The sequence below is a fragment of the Festucalex cinctus genome, chromosome 2 (genome assembly GCF_051991245.1).
Source record: "Festucalex cinctus isolate MCC-2025b chromosome 2, RoL_Fcin_1.0, whole genome shotgun sequence".
Classification (NCBI taxonomy): Eukaryota; Metazoa; Chordata; class Actinopteri; order Syngnathiformes; family Syngnathidae; genus Festucalex; species Festucalex cinctus.
The window spans coordinates 10,585,819-10,604,816 of NC_135412.1; the positions used below are offsets into that span (position 1 = coordinate 10,585,819).

At 37.3% G+C, this 18,998-nt stretch overlaps 2 protein-coding genes across 3 annotated transcripts; one reads left to right on the top strand and one right to left on the bottom strand.

Moving 5' to 3' along the window:
- Positions 1–162: 162 nt before the first annotated feature.
- coq10a (coenzyme Q10A) lies at positions 163–7,480 on the bottom strand. The gene is made up of 5 exons (XM_077512784.1): positions 6,929–7,480; positions 5,503–5,652; positions 3,615–3,807; positions 2,267–2,368; positions 163–2,193 (listed from the first exon to the last, which is right to left on the bottom strand). The coding sequence occupies exons 1-5, from the start codon at positions 7,063–7,065 to the stop codon at positions 2,026–2,028; spliced, it is 750 nt and encodes a 249-aa protein (XP_077368910.1). The 5' UTR covers positions 7,066–7,480; the 3' UTR covers positions 163–2,025.
- Positions 6,954–18,990, top strand: pmelb (premelanosome protein b). 2 transcript variants are annotated; one of them, XM_077512783.1, is made up of 13 exons: positions 6,954–7,163; positions 11,165–11,332; positions 12,272–12,367; positions 12,607–12,753; positions 13,114–13,242; positions 13,349–13,510; positions 14,428–14,751; positions 14,826–15,041; positions 15,810–15,947; positions 16,028–16,130; positions 16,376–16,581; positions 16,668–16,758; positions 18,606–18,990. In XM_077512783.1, exons 2-13 carry the CDS (start codon positions 11,272–11,274, stop codon positions 18,766–18,768), a joined length of 1,836 nt encoding a protein of 611 aa, XP_077368909.1. In that variant the 5' UTR covers positions 6,954–7,163; positions 11,165–11,271; the 3' UTR covers positions 18,769–18,990. The 2 variants fall into 2 exon arrangements, with proteins under 2 accessions (XP_077368909.1, XP_077368908.1); XM_077512782.1 differs by having other exon boundaries at positions 6,955–7,163; positions 15,807–15,947.
- Positions 18,991–18,998: the final 8 nt, after the last annotated feature.

Genomic DNA, 18,998 nt, shown 5'->3' on the forward strand with positions numbered 1-18,998 from the left:
GGGTAAGCTTATATATACAAGACCAGCTGTGATATTTCAATAGGTAGTTTGGACAAGGTGGAACCAGACAGTAAAATCATTGAGGAACTGGCTAATTGACTTTTCTGTCGTTGTATTAATAGCACAGCCAGCTAGATAGATTGACGACTCGGAAGCTTCACACACTAAAAATAAAGAACTTTATTTACAGTATCACCTGCAAAACGGACACTTCAGCTTGTGTACAACATAAGGACGTCACAATAACGCACAGGTGCTTGATATATTTTCCTGCCTTGCGAGCGTTCTCCCTGCAGATAAAATTAAACAAGCTCAACATGAAATCACCAGTGCAGCAAATTAACACTGAATTCTTCTGCCGATTGTATCATTGGCTCACTTTGCCACATCAAATAGGCCAACGTTTTTCGAGCACGGGTCAAGAAGATGAGGTAATGCAAAAATAGAATCGATAGACCTTTGGTAACAATAGTCTCTTAATGTTTTCTCTTACAATCAACGTGTGAGCGACACACAAACACGAGTTACGCATACATGTGCAGGAATAAAAGACAAAAAGCTGGACAGATTTAATTCATAGCCCAACAGTATAACAGTGTCAACGTTGCAGACGACAAAGATTGTCATGATTACATTTGCCGCGTTACATTGCTGACCCCATTTTGAAGCCACCCCCATCTTTTTTTTTCATGGAAAAAACGTATTGAAAGTTTATTTTTTGAACAATTTTGCGGGTTTATTTAAACTCCGCCAATTATACGCAGATTTTTGGTATTTGTCGGCCGACCCGTTCCTTTCCACACAAATAGGGGGAGTCCATTGTACTTTTGTAAATAATTAAGTAAGCAAGCAAGATTTTTCAATAAAAATGACGTCTCGTCCAACAACAAAAACTTGTTTTTCAGGGAAGAAACTTGGTAAAATTGGACACTCGTGTTTTTATTTGAATTTCAACTGGAATGGTAACTGAAAATTGGCTTGTTTTGTGTTTTTATTTCAGAAAAGGTTGAAAAAAATGCGTGAAAGTAGTTTTTAATCACAAAAGCAAGAAAAAAAAAAGTTGAATTAAGTTAAGCCTTTTTATCCCATAAATTTTTCCCCCTTATTTTTCTTATCCGCCATCTGTATTTTTGTTTTAAAAATAAAATTGCTATTTTTTTTATTGACACTTTTATTTAAAAAAAAAAAAAAAAAAGCTAACAGAATTTTTCTAACAATTAAAAGCACTTGGAAAATTACTTTTGTTTGTTTTTTTGAAAGTGTGTGCAACCTAACACTGTCTTTTCCTGACATTCTCCGGATACATACATTGCAGAGAAAGGAATGATTTTATCATGTGCAGATCCAACGGAGACGCCCATTGAAATCCTGCTGGGTTACGAAATCCGTGCACACGCATGCAAATGTCACACATGACAGCAGACAAGTCCAAAGTGCAGAAAGAAAAATCTTTGTCCTTTTCATCAAAGCTGTTAACGTTCTCGTATTGACACAAACATGGCACATTATAGCCGCTGCGCCCCCAAAATAAAAATACCTAGGTCATAAATAAATTCAAGTGTTTAGCACCAAGCTCACTATAATGCAGCAAAGCACACAAAAAAAGTCGGACTATTGGATGAATTTTCAGGATAAACTTGAGTTGAATTAAGTTCACCTGTAAAAGTTATGAAGCATTTAAGATTCATCCTGAATCTTCAGCTAATAGCCCTATATATTTTTTTATTTTTTTTGGTTAGAAGTGTATCAAAAGAATTCCAAGTGTGAGAATAGGTCGCAGTAAAACATCAGACTCCTTCTTTCAGAATCAACCTCGGGATTGGTTACGTTGAAAATAAAAATAAAATAAAAGCATATTGTTTGATGGTGTATTTGTAACTTGTTTTATACATGAACTCGCTGGACAATGTCCCTCAGGAGAGGTAGGTGGGGGGGTCGTTGGGCGGGAGGCGACTAAGCAGCAGCTTCATGCAGGGTGGGCCTTTTTTTTTTTTTTTTTTTTTTTTTTTTACACACAGCCCGACATCACGTCTGGTGGACCTCGTGGAACATGAGCTCTCGCGGGATACGAGTCTCTGGGCCGTAGAGCTTGCAGGCGCGCCGCTCGAAGGCGGCCACGTTCTGCTTGACCACCTCGTCGAAGAACATGGCGGCCAGCTGCGAGTGCAACAGTGAGCGGAACTCGAAGGAAATCTGCGGAGGCGAAAGAAACAGAAATGGCAAAACGGCCACGGCGGGCGTCGCGCGGAGAAGGGGCGGAGCTTACGGAAAAGTCGACAGTGCAGGTGCGAGGGTAGCCGGGAATGCCGGGACTGAAACGCCAAATGGTCTCCAGGTGGTTGAAGAGTTTTCCGTCCGTGCACACGGCCTCAAGGCAGTCGGCACCAAGAAGATTATTATTATTACACTTTACCAAAATGATCAACCATTTTGAAAAATGATCAAATTGCAGTTTTTTTGTAAAGTGTTCGTTATGACAAATTTGTAACAAATGTGACGTAAACATAAGTCAGTAAATCATAAGTAAAATTACAGCAATAAGGCAAATACAGTGTTCCCCCGTTTATTGCAGGTGTTATGTTCCAAAAACTACCCGGGATAATGGGAATCCGCATTATTATTATTAGTATTATTATTAGTATTATTATTTTAATTCCCATTCATTTTAAATATGTTTTCATTTATTATATATGTCTTTCATTTTGGTATGATTTTTACTTTATTATAAATGCTTTTTCATTTATCATATATATTATTTTTTCATTTAAATTCTTTTTTTTTCTCCATTGTTTTGGTATGATTTCGGAATGATTTTTTAAAATTATAATTATGAATAGCTTTTTCATTCATATTTTTTTTTCCATTTACAGTCATTTTATCCATTAATAATATGTTGTTTTTTTTTCATTTATTTATTACGGTATAAAGCACAGTATATATATATATATATATTTTTTTTTTTTTTTTTTTTTTTCATTTATATGTTTTTTCGTTTTGGTATGATATTTACTTTATTGTAAATGCTTTTTTATTTATCATACACGTTCTTTTTTCATTTACATTCTTTTTCCATTAAAAGTATGAAAGTATGTTTTTTTTTAATTACAATATACAGCACAGTATATTTTTTCATTTATTATATATGTTTTTTCGTTTTGGTATAATTTTTAGTTTATGATGAATGCTTTTTCATTCATCATTTACGTTTTTTTTTTTTCATTTGCAGTAATTTTTCCCATTAAAATTATTATTATTATTTTTTTATTTTTATTTTTTTTTTATTTTACTTGTTATACAGGACTGTATATATTTTCTATCTCTGGGACAGACGCCGTTGGAAGGGTCTCTTTCAAGATGAATCCACGGATGCCCGTATGTCCCTGGTCGGATGTAGGGTTCAAGAGATACGGCCGCGCAAAGACCAAAAAATTAAACAAGCCAAAAAATACATAAAAAAAAAAAAAAAAAGCAAGCCACGATGCAGCAAGGCTGCAAAAGATTAACCCGCATAAACGAGGGAACACTGTAAACGAATTCCATTCACGTTCAGCCCTACAAATAACGCCGACTGAAATTGAAAGTCAAGATAAGCAGACCCCTGCCGAGCAATTCACCTTGACCAGGTGAGGCCGCACGCTGCTGATCATGGACGTGTAGCGCTCGACGACGGGGGGGAAGCCCACCTCCAGCTGGGCCTTGCAGTGACCCGCCCGCTTGGACACCGTCTGAGACTTCTTGCACCACGGGACGAACAACTTGTAGTCGTCCACGTTGGCCACCACGTCGTACATCTCCAGCATGGAGTACCTGCCGTGGCAGAGCACACGGTAAAGTGAGGGGGCTGGGGGGTGGGGCTTGTCCACATGCTTACCGATTCTGCATAGCTAAAGTGCCCGCTCCCTCCTTTCTTCAGGTCTATCCTGTATTTTGATGATCAAGAGTTAAGCTTATATCCCGCTGAGGTGGAACATTTGCAACAAACGTTGATTTCAGTCAGAGGTCGTTCAAGTTCACAATGTTCGCTATACGTTCGCTAAATATTTGCCTGCAGTTTTAATGTTTTTTCTTGTCACAAGGAAATTTTGAACATGTTCGAAATTTGTTCGAGAAAACATGCTCAAAATTTTGAATGTACATCAGGCGAATATTTAGAGAATGTTTAGCGAACGTTGCAAACTTGAACGATGTAATTCATTTATCTTCTTGGTGATATGAACATTTTTAAAAATTGTAAATAAAATAAAAAATGTACAATGACCTATTTTATATATTTTTGTGTAAGTTTATTTAGTGCAAAAATAAAAAATATATAAAATATAATAACAATGTGAATTAAAAAAATATGCATAAAGAAATGCACATACAAATTTGACATTTGTTATTGAAATTAAATAATTGGTTAATTTATTGCAAATAATAAAATAGTTGTACAATTTGTAATACAATTTTTTAATTATTTGTATTATATTTTATTATTTATATGTTATATATTTTATATATTTTTGTGTAAGTTTATTGAAAAAATACAAAAATACAAAATATAAAATACATTATAATAAAAATGTGAATTAAAAAATATTAATAAACTAAAGAAATGCACATGCACATTTGACATTTGTTATTGAAATTAAAAAATTGGTTAATTTATTGCAAATAATAATAGTTGTACAATTTTTAATTTAAATGTTTAAAAATTATTTTTATCATACAATTGGTTAATTTTATTATAAATAAAAGAAACTATATTGAAAAATATTTTTTTCATCCAACTATAACATTTATTAATTTGATATATAATTGGTTAAGTTACTGTACATAAAACAAAAAACAGTCAAATGAACAACTTGATGAACATTTAACTTTCTAAATAAATGATAGACTTAAGAATGGGACTAAATTAGTCTTGTATTTTTTATTATTATTATTTTCATTAATTATATTTACGCTTATATGACCAAAACAATTTTTTTTGTCCATTTTAAGTCAAATAGTTCTTATACATACATAGTCACGGGTATTTTTTATTTTATTTTTTTAAGTCAACACTCCACTCTCCATTATTAAATGGAAAAACTCACCTATTCAACATTTTTGCACTCAAGGTAAAGTCCTGTATAACATAATAATTGCTATGTTGAACATGAGGACTCACAGTAATAGTTGAAGTTAGTTGAGGAGCTTCACGCAATGTTTTGCCGCCATGTTGTGGCATCTACTGGCAAGTATTTATGGATTTATGTTATTCTTGGCAGTGCTCTAAAAAAGTTGTAAAATATTTTATCTTCTTTATTTCACAAAAATCTGCCATTTGAACAAGCATGCACACTTTTTTTTTTTTTTTTGCTTGTAGGAATTCAATTGACAAGGATTTCAAATTGTGCCGTGCGGTCACTGTGGTACTTTTTGAACGAGGATCACCGAAATGCTAACACGGCAACAGTTGGTACCGTATCAAAACTCATAAAGGAGCAAAACCACACGTTTGTTGGCGGCGGCCATTACCCGAGTATCCTACGTTCCGAGTACTCCTTCCTTTTGTTGGTGAGGCTGATGAAGTTCCTGCTCTGGGGAACACTCGCCATGGCGTCCCAATCGTGAAGGCAAAGCACTCTGGGAGATCTGGTCATCAAAATGCCGCATGAGGACAGATGTCTGTGAGGGGGACAAAAGACATCCTGCGAGTGTGGAAACAACAGCGGGTGTCCACGGGTACATTCCGGCCTCCCACGGTCACAATAGGACACGCAAAGTTGGCTGGCTGCTGCTGGTGTGTTCTCATTTGATACGTGATGAGCGCTCCTGCAACATGCGGACATGTTGGAATGTGGCTTCTGCTTCGCTGACCTCTAAACGTCAAGACGGGACTAGAAATATCTCAGTTAGTGCCATCCTCACTGACACAGGTGCTTTTAAAAAGGACACTAACCTTCTTTCAGGCAAATGACTTCATGGAAACTAGTGATAGACCGATACGTTTTTTTTTTCAGGGCCGATGCCAATACCGATTATTAGTCGTCAAGGAGGCCGATAACCGATATTTCAAGCCGATATCATTTGCAGTAAAAGAGAAAATAATAGTGTAAAAAAAATGCTAATAAACTTTTCTTTTAATTTTAAACATATAAACAATAGACAGTTTTGTTTAATTAAAAATTTTAACAGAAAATGTAGGCAACTTCCAGGGTCATCAGCATGTGTTAAGCTAAATTCAAAACTAAGCAAGCAAATAAATACTTTTCTACTGTAAATAAAGTTTGCCAAAATTTCAACAATTTCTAAATGTATTCATTTTATTATTATTATTATTATTATTATTATTATTATTTTTATAAATTAAAAAGTGTTGGGACTTCCCAGTGTTTGCAGTGAATAAAAAAAATAAATAAAAAAATAAATGATAAATACGTTTTCTAAAGTCTTCTACTGTAAATGAAGTTTTCCAAAATTTCGACATAATTTATAATTATTTTTTTTTTAATTATTTAATGGTATAACTTTATTGTCCTTCAGATTTGTAAAAAGGCAGATGCCGATATTTGTCAACAAGTCAAATATCAGCACCGATAATCGGCCCAGCCGATAATCGGTCTATCCCTAATGGAAACCTCCCACTAAGATTATATGTTATTCATATTTATTTTATTTCTTATTTATCAATGTCTTACTAAACAGGACACATTAAGACAGAGTAGACTGTGCTGAATTTATTGTGGAAAAAATAAATATATTAAGAGAATGCATTTTGTCCATATTTAAAACATTTTGGATATATATCTGGTTATGAAATGTGTGGTCCTGTTGTGTAATTAAAAACCTAAGCGTGCATTCTAGCGCGGCAGTGGCGTATCGACGTGTTGTTACGTCACCGCGCGCCGATCATAACCTCGATACCGAGGACGTCATGATGGTTGTTGCCGGTGTTTCTTACCTGATACTTTGTCGCGTGCACGTTCGTGTCATCGCTGGCCGGCAAGATCGAGGAGAGCCCACGACGGCAACCTGGAGGTAGTCGCTGAAAGTCCGCACACCCATGGGCAACCTCCGGGCGGTGGTCGCGGCTGCCATCAAAACAACCCCTCGGTGTCGATATGTAAAATCTTGTCCAGCAGACTGAAGCAACCGAAGAATAGGAAAAAGTAGCCCGCTTTTCAGCCCGCGTAGAGGTATGAAGCATTCGATGACTAGCAGCTGGCGATGTAACCAACTGCAAGTGATGCTAGCTAAACGCGAGCTAACATTAGCCAGCTAGCGAGGTATCGTAATTAATCCGAATAAGCGCGACATAAAGCGAAAACATCATTCGCGCTCTCACATCGTCTCTGGTCATAAACTACGGCGGCGATGTCGGATGTATTTTGTTCGTTTGGAGCCAAATAGTGACCAGCTCCAGACGACCTTCCGCCGATCATTAAAACGCCGGTGGGACAAACAGCTTGTTCTGCTTGTAGCGCAAACCGGCGGATAGCCACAAGGCTGCTCCCTAGTGTGGTGGAGGATCAGCTGAAAAAACAGGACGCGATTTATTTACACATATACAGTACAGTACAGTACAGTACTGTACAGTACAGTACATAGACGACTATCACTACTATATCACCTCTACTTAACTCATTGAAATGTATATAAATATCATGAATACGTTAACTGGTCTTTGTAAAGTGTTTTTAAGAAGAAAAATGACACTACAGCACTTTATTAAAACATACAGCGTACAGCATACATAAGATGTAAAGAATTAAAGGTGTTGGCTACAATTTTTTTTTGTTTTGCTACATTGTGCTGCGACTTTGGTATCTTGGCCACCAGGGGGCAGTATAATCCATGACACAAGTACCGTATATTAGATTAAGAATACGTTATGAAACACAAAGAATACCGTTTCCACTATGTGCTAAATAAGTATGACAGAAATAATGACAGTCATAGATATTATACCCGACATTTAAAAACCTGTGCCCTCAGTTTACTTACTCAATCTTGTATTTCTTTTTATATCGCCATAAAGAGGTTTTTAAACAGTATCCATTGGAGGTGATATGATAACAAACAAACAATTCTAAAATTAAGCGACAATTATTTTAGAATTGAATAATTGTCGTAATTTCAGCCTCTCACCAGTAAATACTCTCAAATTTTCTCCATGAAAGCAGACTGATCATCTTTGCGGGTTTATCCCCCAAATTAAGATATTTGTAAGCATTTGCTTTTACTTTAGAAAACACGCAAGTGCTAAACATTTTTGCCTATTTTCTGATATTTTACAGCCCAAACTAGTCACTAAATCTTAATTAATTTATGTTTGTACATTTCAATTTTTAAATAATTTCTTGTTTTGGAATAAAGTAATGTAAAACGTGTTTTTTTTTTTTATAATCGGATCAATTAATCGACAAAATAATTATCTGAGTAATTCATTAAAAGAAGAATGAGTCATATGAGCTTATCTTTTGTTTCCCCTTGTATGACTATCTTTGTATGGAAGATGCTGATTATGTTAAAATACTTAAAAAAAAAAATAAATGAAAGAAGAAAAGTGTTTACAATTAAAACATTTTTAATGACGGTCCCATTTTGACGCTAAAATTGATAGTTTTTAATAACAAAGAAATCAGAGGTTGACCTGTGTCCTTTGGAATTGATGCTTCAACATAGCGACTGATGATTCTGTGAATGTCGACATTGTATTTTTTTTTAAGTCGCTTTATTAAAAGGCAGCTCGCTGCATGTCATTGTTATGCACATGATAAGGAAACAAAAAATGCTTATAACAAAGTAACTTTATAGTTGCCGGTCGAGAATGACAAAGCCGGATGAATTTAAGGAGTCACAAGTGCTTTCATAAGCCTCCTTAACATTGCATTCCTCCAGTTTTTTTTCCAATAAATCGCTGCCTAGTTGTTGCATGTGTGACCCATTGTTCTAGTAACATACAAACAAACAAAAAAAATTTTTTATGCATTTCAAGTTTTCCATTTTTAAACCCGTTTTGTATGATGTGCTGATCTGACACCAGATGTTCATTACCATAGCACTGCAATCTGCACACAAAGTGCAATAATTAACACCCCAAATGGGTCAGGTGACTTAGACTCAGATTTAGGAGAGCACTTGTATGGCATTTTAAAAGCACATGAGTTCTTGACTTTATAATACCCCTAATTCGAGATGTTTGATGATTTGTGAGCAAGTTTCCCCTAAAGCCACTCTTTGTTGGCTTGTATTAACACCTAAATACAATAAAATCTTCAAAAGATGGAGGTCAGTTTGTGAGGCTCTGGGTAATTCTTGCATGGTGGTAGTCCTGCTTCTGTGACCACATTTCCTGGCGTTAAAGGCTTGTCTCCCGGTTTCTCCTATACACACTTAAGATTGTGCTGTAAGAGACAAACCTTCTAACCTTAATTAGGGATGGGCGAGTACCGATACCTGGTATCAGTATCAGGCCGATACCAGCCTTTTTTCAAGTACTTGAGTACTTGTGACGCAGACGAGTACAAGCGACCGATGGCAGAGGGGGAAGACGTTAAGTGAGCCCTCCTTGCCTGTAACTGGCGCTAGCTTGCAGCAGTTTTTCACCAAAACTTCACCGGTTTGGAAATACTTCAAAATGGTGACTCTTAAACTAAAAGAGCATTTTTGTGTTTTATTTTGAGCGTTAAGACTATTGAAGAGTGACTGGGCTGTTTTGTTTTGTTTTTGTCAAAATTAAAGGAAATATATTTGTTTAAAAATATCTTTTAGTGATTTTTTTTAATTTGTCAAAATGTACTACTGGTATCGGCAGTTGGTATCGGTATCGGTGAGTACTGAGGGTCTGAGTATCGGTATCGGTCTGAAAAAAAGTGGTATTGAACATCCCTACTCATAATAATGCTCAACCTTGTTATTGTGCCTGGAGTTTGCTGGGGTTTAGCCTACAGTGTGCACTGTACAGTTGCACTATATCATACTAAGGTGGCTTATTGTGTTATTTTGATTTCTTGTTTAGCTAAATAACGTAACATTATATTAGAAACAGCAAGGACACATTAGTTATATGGGTTGTTAATTTTTCACGCGTTCTGTCATTACATTGGAACAGCAAAAGTGACCTAATGTTTGCCAAAATAGCCTACATTTAGCTCTAAGGGTGGAAACGTCTGAGTACCTTATGATACAATACGGTATGTGATACAAGGCTCATGATAATGATTATTTCATGATATGATGATACCGCGATTATCGATATATTGGTCAGGTAATAAATCCACGACAATCTACGATAAAACTACTCAAGACATAAACTGTTTTTTCCAATGAGAAAATAGTTTCTTTTTGTACCATCGCTGAAACACAATATAAAAACTGGTGTATTCTTCACAGTGAGTACTTTAGTCTGTTTTTTTTCTTTTTTTAAATTAAACAAATACTAATGTCATCTTAACAGAGACAACTTTCTGTGAACAAATTTGTGTCTTAAACACTATTGTCATGCAACATGTCAGTCAGTTCCATAGTTTGTTGTTTCATTTTATAAACTGTGACGCCATTTTTTGTGTAACATTGCAAAATAAATAAATACAATTACTCAAATATCAAAACAATATTAATATCCCTCAGAATTGCACATTTTTCATCGAAATGTATGCAAAACTGAGTCAGTTGCTGGACATGTAAATGTCTTACACAATGAGTCGTCTTCGCCTGAAGACTTCCATAAATTTCCCCGCCACTGTTTTGAGGCGCTCCCCCTAGCGGCCCGCCAAGTAATTGCTCAATAATTAACGAACAATGGCGCTGTTATAGTGGTTGTATAGTCATTAGAAATATCGCGATACTTGCGTAGGTGTATCGATAATCTATCGGGAGACAAAGCATCACCATGTATCGCAATATTAGCGCTACTTCTTTGACCCTTTATTAGTAATAAAGGAAATTTAATTGAATTTTCCTTTTGCCATGTTACCGGTTTGCAGCTTCAGTGATTTAACAGGCGAGAGCGGTCGCAGAGTTCATGCATGAAGATGACCTCGATCTTTGCACACATGATCATCATTCCTGTGCTCTTAATATTATATGTTCATACTTGTCGGGTATTTAGACTTTACAGAATCAGCGTCATTCTGGATGCCCCCTTTTTACTGCGCGTGTGCGTGCGTGTGTTTGTGTGCGTGCGTGTCTGCAGGGCCTCTTTTGTCTGCTGACACACGTGGGGCTCAAACATGAGTGAGTTTATAAAGCCTCTTTCCTGCTGCCGGCTGCTCACTAAAGGGATATTTGGCAAGGAGGAAGATGGTGAAGACATCTGCTGTGCTGCTGGTGCTGCTGGTGGCCATCTCACACTCTGCGGCCAGTAAGTAGAGAAGATGACATCAAAAAAAAAAAAATCATAATATTAGTCATTTTTGTTATTGTTATGATTTTAAAAAGATAAGACAAATGGAAAATATGGAGAAATATATTTGTCAACATTTCTATCTGTATTTGTTCATATCTAATTTGAATACAATTACATTTAAAAAAATATTAAGATAATATTTCTAGCGCATTATACTATTGAAATGTTAATGAATTTATTAAATGAATATAATCTGTACTAATAAAAAAAATGCATTTTTTTTATTTTATGATCACTGAACCACTCTAACAAAAATGCTTGCATAGTTTGCTTAGTAGATGAATCTATTGCATAGCGGAAGATGACATTGGCATATTTAAAATATGAACTGTGATATTACTGAGATTTTTAGAGTTCAAATGAGAATTTGATCCAAAACAAGATGGGGTTTTTTCTTTTTACTTAATTTCTGTGGCCTTTCAATCCCTCGATGTGTGAATCAATTAAACCAAATCTGAAACTGTGATTTGTGAATTGACCGCCTTCTACTTCTACTATACGTAATCTTAGTCAATATATTAAAATGATAAACGTGAACATTTTCTTTCTGCTTGTTTTAATCCAAATTCCATCCTGTGACTTTTTAATCTGCATTAAACTCGTGCACAGCTGAAGGTCACATGAGAAGGATTGAAGAAAGCGAGGGTGTGTTCACCCTCAGACACATTTTTATGCATTATCCCCCAAAATGCAACACTGATACTGCGTGATCTACAATCGACAAAAAATGTGTTGTTAGATAAATAAATAGTAAAAAAAAAAATAACATTAAGTTTTTTAAAGTCTTTCAGGATCTGACTTAGCAGATGACTACAACACCGCTCCAAAAACAAACCAAAAAACAATCACTAAACGAAATAATTTCCTTCTTTTTTTTTTAAATAATCATTTTAGAGCCCAAAAATGGCTTCACTCGCTATCCATCGTGGAACACCAAGCTTTACCCAATTTGGAAAGATGGAGACCTCCGTTTCACAGACTCCTGGAAAGGTTTGTATCTCAGAACATCATTCAAATATAATATTCAGTTACATAAAATGTACTTTTGACATATTTGTTACGACATCAGCCCTTTGTTTGGTGAGGCACCAATCCAGGGTACTTGAAGTCAGCTGGCTTAGGCTCAAGCTCATCTGCAATCCTAATGAGGAGAAGCAGTGGATAGAAAATGGATGGTTTGGATGTTTAGCCACATCGGTTTTCATGTTTTATGGGTTTTTTTTTCACAGGTGGAAAAGTGACATTCAATGTCGCCAACGACTCGCCAACTCTAACCGGAGCCAAAGTGACCTTCACCATAGACTTGCAATTCCCCCACAACCAAAAAGTACAAGCTGATGGAGATGTGGTTTGGGCGCAAGACTGCATTGTTAATGGTAACGCATACATGTGCATACACTAGGGATGTGACGATAACCGCAATATCGTGATATCGCGATATTAAAACTGACACAATAATTGTCGTTGGCATGTCACGATATTAAAAGCAGCATATCTGTTTTAAAAAGTAAGGTTGATTTCCATTTGTGCAGTTCTAGCACCCTCTAGTGGCTAGTTTTTTTTGTGTGTTTAATTTTCACAAGGCATGTTTTGGCCTTCTATGTTTAAAATCCATGTAATGGTCAGATGAAGGGGAACGCTCTATGCTTGTGAACGAGCCAATATGTGGAGGAACTCAATGTGTGCATGCATTAGCAAGTAAGTGCCTCAATGATTTATGTCTCATTCTCATCCAGGAACCAAATATTTGGCCTCCCAGGCTGTTTTCCCAACTCAGAAGACAGACTGGGAAGCAGTTTTCCCGAATGGGACACCAATCAAGAAGGACAAAAAGCCCAACTACGTGTTTGTCTGGAAGACCTGGGGTAACTGAAGCACTCTTCTTACAATGTATTTCATATTTAGCAGTCATGTAGGATACCAGTGATCACTCATTTTGATTAAAAAACAAATATTATGGACCGTGGGCAGGTCAGTACTGGCAGGTTGCAGACGGTCCCTCGTCCACCCTGACCATCGACACAGCCAACATTCCACTTGGCTCCTACACCATGGACATCGTCATCTACCACTATCGGAGCAAGGAGAAGTTCATTCCTCTGGGTTACGCCTCCACTCAGTTTTCCATCACTGGTAGGAAATTCAGGATTTTGGATATGAGAAAACTTGAGAATTTTCAATATATATTTATGTGATTCTAGTATACTATTATTTTAAAAAGGAAGTCAACCCCCAAAAATGTTTAAAATAAATACAGTATATTCTATGCAGCCCCACTAGTCCAAACATAATATTCTGATCCGTGGAATATGAATAAACAGCTAAATCCATCCGTTTTTATCCATCTCAAGTGGCGGGCATTTTGCTACTCGCTGTTGACTGAAAATGACTTGACAGTTGCTCAGGTAACGACTAATCAGGACTCAGCTTGGGAACGTCACATAACCAAACTCAGAAAACAGGTAAGCTGTGATTGATTGTTACTTGAGCCCCTGGCAGCTGTGATGTCATTTTCAGTCGACAGCAAGTAGCAAAATGGCTGCCACTGCATGTGGATAAAAACGGGTGGATTTTGCTGCTTACTTCATATTCTACAAATGCAATATTCATCAGAATGTTGTGTCTCGACACTTACAACATGTTATTGTAAAGAACATTTTGGGGTTGTCCTCTTTAAAGCTGCTCTCTGTAACAATTCCCCCCAAATATCTTTACAGTACCCTTTTTATTTGACTGTTTATGGCTGAAAGTAGATTAACACCTTAGCTGGGTACTCCTGCAAGCCTCTGTGTGTGAAGAAGCAGTTTCATTTTTCGGCCACAGGTGGCAGCAGTGACTCGAAATTCAATTTCCTGAGTCCAGTAGCTTTAAATATTGTGATGATAATGATTAATTAGCTTTTAGCATTTAACTGTTACTCTCACAGTTGTACGTCACTTGCATGTCTTATGGATCTGTTTTTTGTATATGTGCGTTTGCATCTGCGTTCATTTCAAGACCATCTGTTTCCAAGAGGACCAATACAGTCAAAATCTTTTTTCTCTGTGCAGATCAAATCCCATTTGCGGTCTCCCTGGACCAAGTGGACGACATCCTGGCCGGCGACATGAGCTTCGTCCTGAACAGGGCCATCGCCTTCAGTGTCAGCCTGCACGACCCCAGCCAGTTCCTGAGCGACGCCGACATCACCTTTAACTGGGACTTTGGGGACGACAGCGGCGCTCTCATTTCCAGAGAGCTGACCGTCACTCACACTTACGTGAGCTCCGGCTCGTTCAAGCCCCGCGTGGTGGTGCAGGCGGTGATCCCGGATAAGGCTTGCGACCCTCCGGTGGATACCACAACTGAGGCCCCCAGTGATCTAGAAACCTTGGGTATGCCATCTTGTGTTCACGGTGACGTCTGAATGTGGACGAAGCTTACTGTCATGAAACGTGTCCTGTGGTAGCTCCTGTGGTCCCCCCTCTGGCAACTGGTTTGAGGTCCAACGCAATTCATTCGGACACAGAGGAAGACAATAGTGAGGACGAGACCTCCTCCGCTCAGCCTGCCCAGGAAGCAGCTCTGGCAGCCAGGACTCCCTCCCCAACCAACTATGACGCACACGCTGACCCTGTTTCGAACACTTTGAGCGAGGATGTGAGCAGTGCTCCAGCGATGGAAGGTAAGATGGCTGCAAAATATGTAAGTGGCAGAAAAGTGATGATGATTCTATTCATGATTGACTGGGGCCCTACAAAATTGTGTTTTGAAGCATTCATACAACAATAATAGTTTTGTGTTTAATTAACTCATTCAGTCGCAGCCATTTCCACTGAAGCAACCCCTTCGCTCCCGGATGTTTTACTGGATTTGGACTGATTTTACAAGGCCCACAGAATATTGTATTGCTATGAAAACATGGAACCCACCAAAAGAAAGATTAGAGTCTCTTCTTTCATCAGGAAAAAAAAGTATATTTCCAACTGTTTACGTTTTGCAGCAATTAGCATAAGAATAATAGCTAAGTTTCCTCACTATTCACAAATCTGATTAGGATTGTGGGGAAACAGCTTGTTTTCATCATGCCCCTGGTTGATCTCTTATACTCTGCTGCCACCTGCTGGCCGTTTTTGGAATTACTACCATTTTTTTTTTCACCCGTTCTCTGCAGTTGAGTGACTGCGCCAAAACCTTCTGTATGCCCTTAAAAAAAAAATAATAATAATAAAAAAAAAAAAAAAAAATACAAAAACGTATAAATACGTCTTTGGGAGACTTAATACATTTACAAGAGAACGTATTTATACGTTTTTGGGAGGAAATGAGTTAAACAGGCCCATTTCACACTAAAATAAGTTGTGGGTAAATTGGAAGTAAATTCAGCAAAAAATCTTCAAAATTTTTAATGGACTTATGTACATGATTCCTGACTGCCATTTTTCCACAGCAGGTTTAAAGCGACCATTGTTAATGACAGGCCAGACCGCTGTTGTCCTCGTTGCCAAAAGGGAAACAAAAGACAAACCCACTGACGATGACTGTGTGACATATCGATATGGATCCTTCTGCGCTGACATTCAAGTGGTTGGTGGGTTCCTTGTCGTTACTTAACATTCTCCTGATCCAATTTCTCATATGTGATTAATAAACATTCTCTCTGCTTTTCAGAGGCTGTCAAGAAAGTCGAAATAGTACAAATGGACAACAGCGTCCTAGCAACGTCAGGAATGAACAACAAGGCTATTGATCTGACTGTAACCTGCCAGGGAAGGTGAATACAGCTTCTAAATACAAGAGCTAATATTTGAACTGACCCTCAAACCTGGGAAGCGCACAGGCTAACCACTCACACACTGTATTGTGACCAAAAACATATAAACAGTAAATCAATCGAACTTGATAGCAAGTGATGCATATGTTGATGCACTGCTTTGAATGCAAGTTCACATAACGTCCTGCAAGCATTTGAGTTTTGAATTTGAATTGGTTACTGAGGTGTCTCTCCCGCTCACTCAGCTTCCCCAAACAGGTGTGCAGCATGATTCTGGATGCAGAGTGCTTGAAGCCCATTCACACCACATGCAACATGGTGGAGCCCTCCAAAGAGTGCCAGATGGTTTTGCACCATTTCTTCAACAACTCCGGCATCTACTGCATTAACGTGTCCATGGCTAACGATGTCAGCTTGGCCGTCACAAGCGCCAAAGTCAACGTTGACATAGGTAAGTACGTTGTATGAATGTGGTCATTCAATTTCACTTTCTTTTCACTTAAAGCTGCAGACTGACACACCCTGTCTTTGTTCCAGGCTTGGGGCTGTCCTCCTCCAGCATCATCACCACCGTGCTGGGTGTCATGCTCCTCGTTTTGTCCCTTGGAGTTGTGGCATTTTCTTACAAGTAAATGATTTTCTTTCTAGATCTATCTATCTATCTATCTATCTATCTATCTATCTATCTATCTATCTATCTATCTATCTATCTATCTATCTATCTATCTATCTATCTATCTATCTATCTATCTATCTATCTATCTATCTATCTATCTATCTATCTATCTATCTATCTATCTATCTATCTATCTATCTATCTATCTATCCAGCATCCATCCATCCATCCATCCATCCATCCATCCTACTCAAATGTTAAAAAAAGTGCTTCGGTACACCTTTATTCTTCTAATATTTTTTTTTTTTCCAATTTATGAAAATAAATCTGTAACAGTATGACTTTTAGCTTAAATGACAAATTTAGTATCCTAATATTTTAACGTAAATCTCATAATCCTGCACAATGAAACTTGCAAGGTCAGCAATGCGCCTCCAAACTGCAATATTTCAACTGTCCAGCAGGGTGTGCCTCCAAACTACCTCAAGTCTACATACAGTAGCTTATGTCAGAGATGTCAACTAACAAAGTACATTAGAGCTACTTTGTTTCTTTACTTACATAGAAATTTTCGGTGTCTATATTTTACTAGAGTGTATATTTTTCAGGCTACTTTTTTTTTAAAACTCTATTCCTTACATTTTCATGAAAATATCTATGCATTCTACTCCTTACACTTTAAACAAGTAAGGGTTGTTGTTGTTGTTTTAATAAATCACACTTGCATTGGTGTAAACTTGATGCTAATAATATATATATATTTAAAAAAACAAAACAAAACAAAAAAAACTATTAAAGTTCCAAAGTTCAGTATTGCAGCACATGACCAAATTGTAGCATTTGTAGAGACTAGCTAGCGGCCGCAATGGCAATGAGATGATTTATCCTCAAAGAATTGGAGCAAATGTGTTATTGCAGAAGTGTATATCAAGCTGATGGTTCTTCACATAAATCAGAATCCCTGAAGCAAGTAACTCTCACATTTCAAAAAGGTTGGCGACTCCTGCACTACCACCGTAAGCCATGAGTGTCTCCATTGATGCATTGTAGGTTGTTTTGGAGGGAAGGAGACCGGCTTTGTGCATCACGAGCCAATCAAAGAACAAATGATTGCTTGCTAAAAATAAATAAATAAATAAATAAAAAAGACTTCTTTTTTTTAAAGTACATTTTAAAACGACATTTTTTAATGTAGTTTGTTTTTGATGTCTTGCCATCTCTAGAAGACCATAGCAATATTGAGGTTCAATGAGGTTGCTCTGTCAAACCTATGCAATACTGTTCACAGCCTATAGAGGGACTATTTTCAGAGTACCGGTATTTGGCCACCAACATTATACCATTTGATGTATTGCTCTCGCTTATAAACCATTTGAATTTATTCATTGGAATTTTTAGCTTGATGAAACAATCTATCTTTTTCACACAAATGTCTGGTGGATTTTGACATGTATATCTGCAAGAATGTGTTCTCCACAGAGCAGCTATTACTTAGTTTGCATTTTTGGACTAGTAAGCCTACGAACAAATCCCACCCCTCTACTAGGTTTCATGGAAGTAAATCACTAACTAACAAACTATCTCTGGGTGGTAAAAAGTACCAATTGAATATTTCTGTTGTGTCTCATCACTATTTGTACGTATTCTTCTCTCCCTGAAAGTGTACGAGTTCAGCTTTAGGTCAGTCTGCTTCTTCTTGATATTTTTAGTCAACTCAGCCTCACTACTGCCACCATCAGGCTTAAGGTGGCTGAAAAAACAGTGCGATTTATGTGTGGGGGAAAGAAAAAAGATTTTTCTGAAATGTAGTAGATATGCCCGCAGTAGATCTCACTTAAGATGTGTGCATCGCTCAACAGGCGCCTGAAGTCGTACCACCACCTGAAGGAAGACATGAGCGGTGCCGAGGACCCTCAGCTTGGCTGGCGTCACAGTGGTTCCACAATGTCAACGCTGTGGAAGTTGCTCAACAGGCGAGGAGTGGTCGATCAGCGTCCCCTGCTGCAGGACAGATTAGTGTGAACGAGACCCGAAATGGCATTGACATGTTGCTCCCTTTTTTGTACTTTTTTCTTAAAGGATGCTTTTTTAAAAAATATTAAACACATGTATCAGCTTGTTGTGAATCAAAGTATGTTGCCAAATTATACCCAATTTTTGTCCTCCATGATGAAATTTTTATGTAATCGAAGAAGTGAATCACCACTCAGTTTTGTGTTTTTCCATTAAAGTTTGCTTGGAGCATTTATGTC

Coding starts and splice junctions, on each gene's coding strand:
- coq10a (XM_077512784.1), bottom strand. CDS start 7,065: ATGGCAGCCGCGACCACCGCCCGGAGGTTGCCCATGGGTGTGCGGACT. Junction 5,653..6,928: donor TGCACGCGACAAAGTATCAG/GTAAGAAACACC, acceptor TCCCCCTCACAG/ACATCTGTCCTCATGCGGCA. Junction 2,194..2,266: donor CCTGCACTGTCGACTTTTCC/GTAAGCTCCGCC, acceptor TCGCCTCCGCAG/ATTTCCTTCGAGTTCCGCTC.
- pmelb (XM_077512782.1), top strand. CDS start 11,272: ATGGTGAAGACATCTGCTGTGCTGCTGGTGCTGCTGGTGGCCATCTCA. Junction 11,333..12,271: donor CATCTCACACTCTGCGGCCA/GTAAGTAGAGAA, acceptor TAATCATTTTAG/AGCCCAAAAATGGCTTCACT. Junction 16,759..18,605: donor GTTGTGGCATTTTCTTACAA/GTAAATGATTTT, acceptor ATCGCTCAACAG/GCGCCTGAAGTCGTACCACC.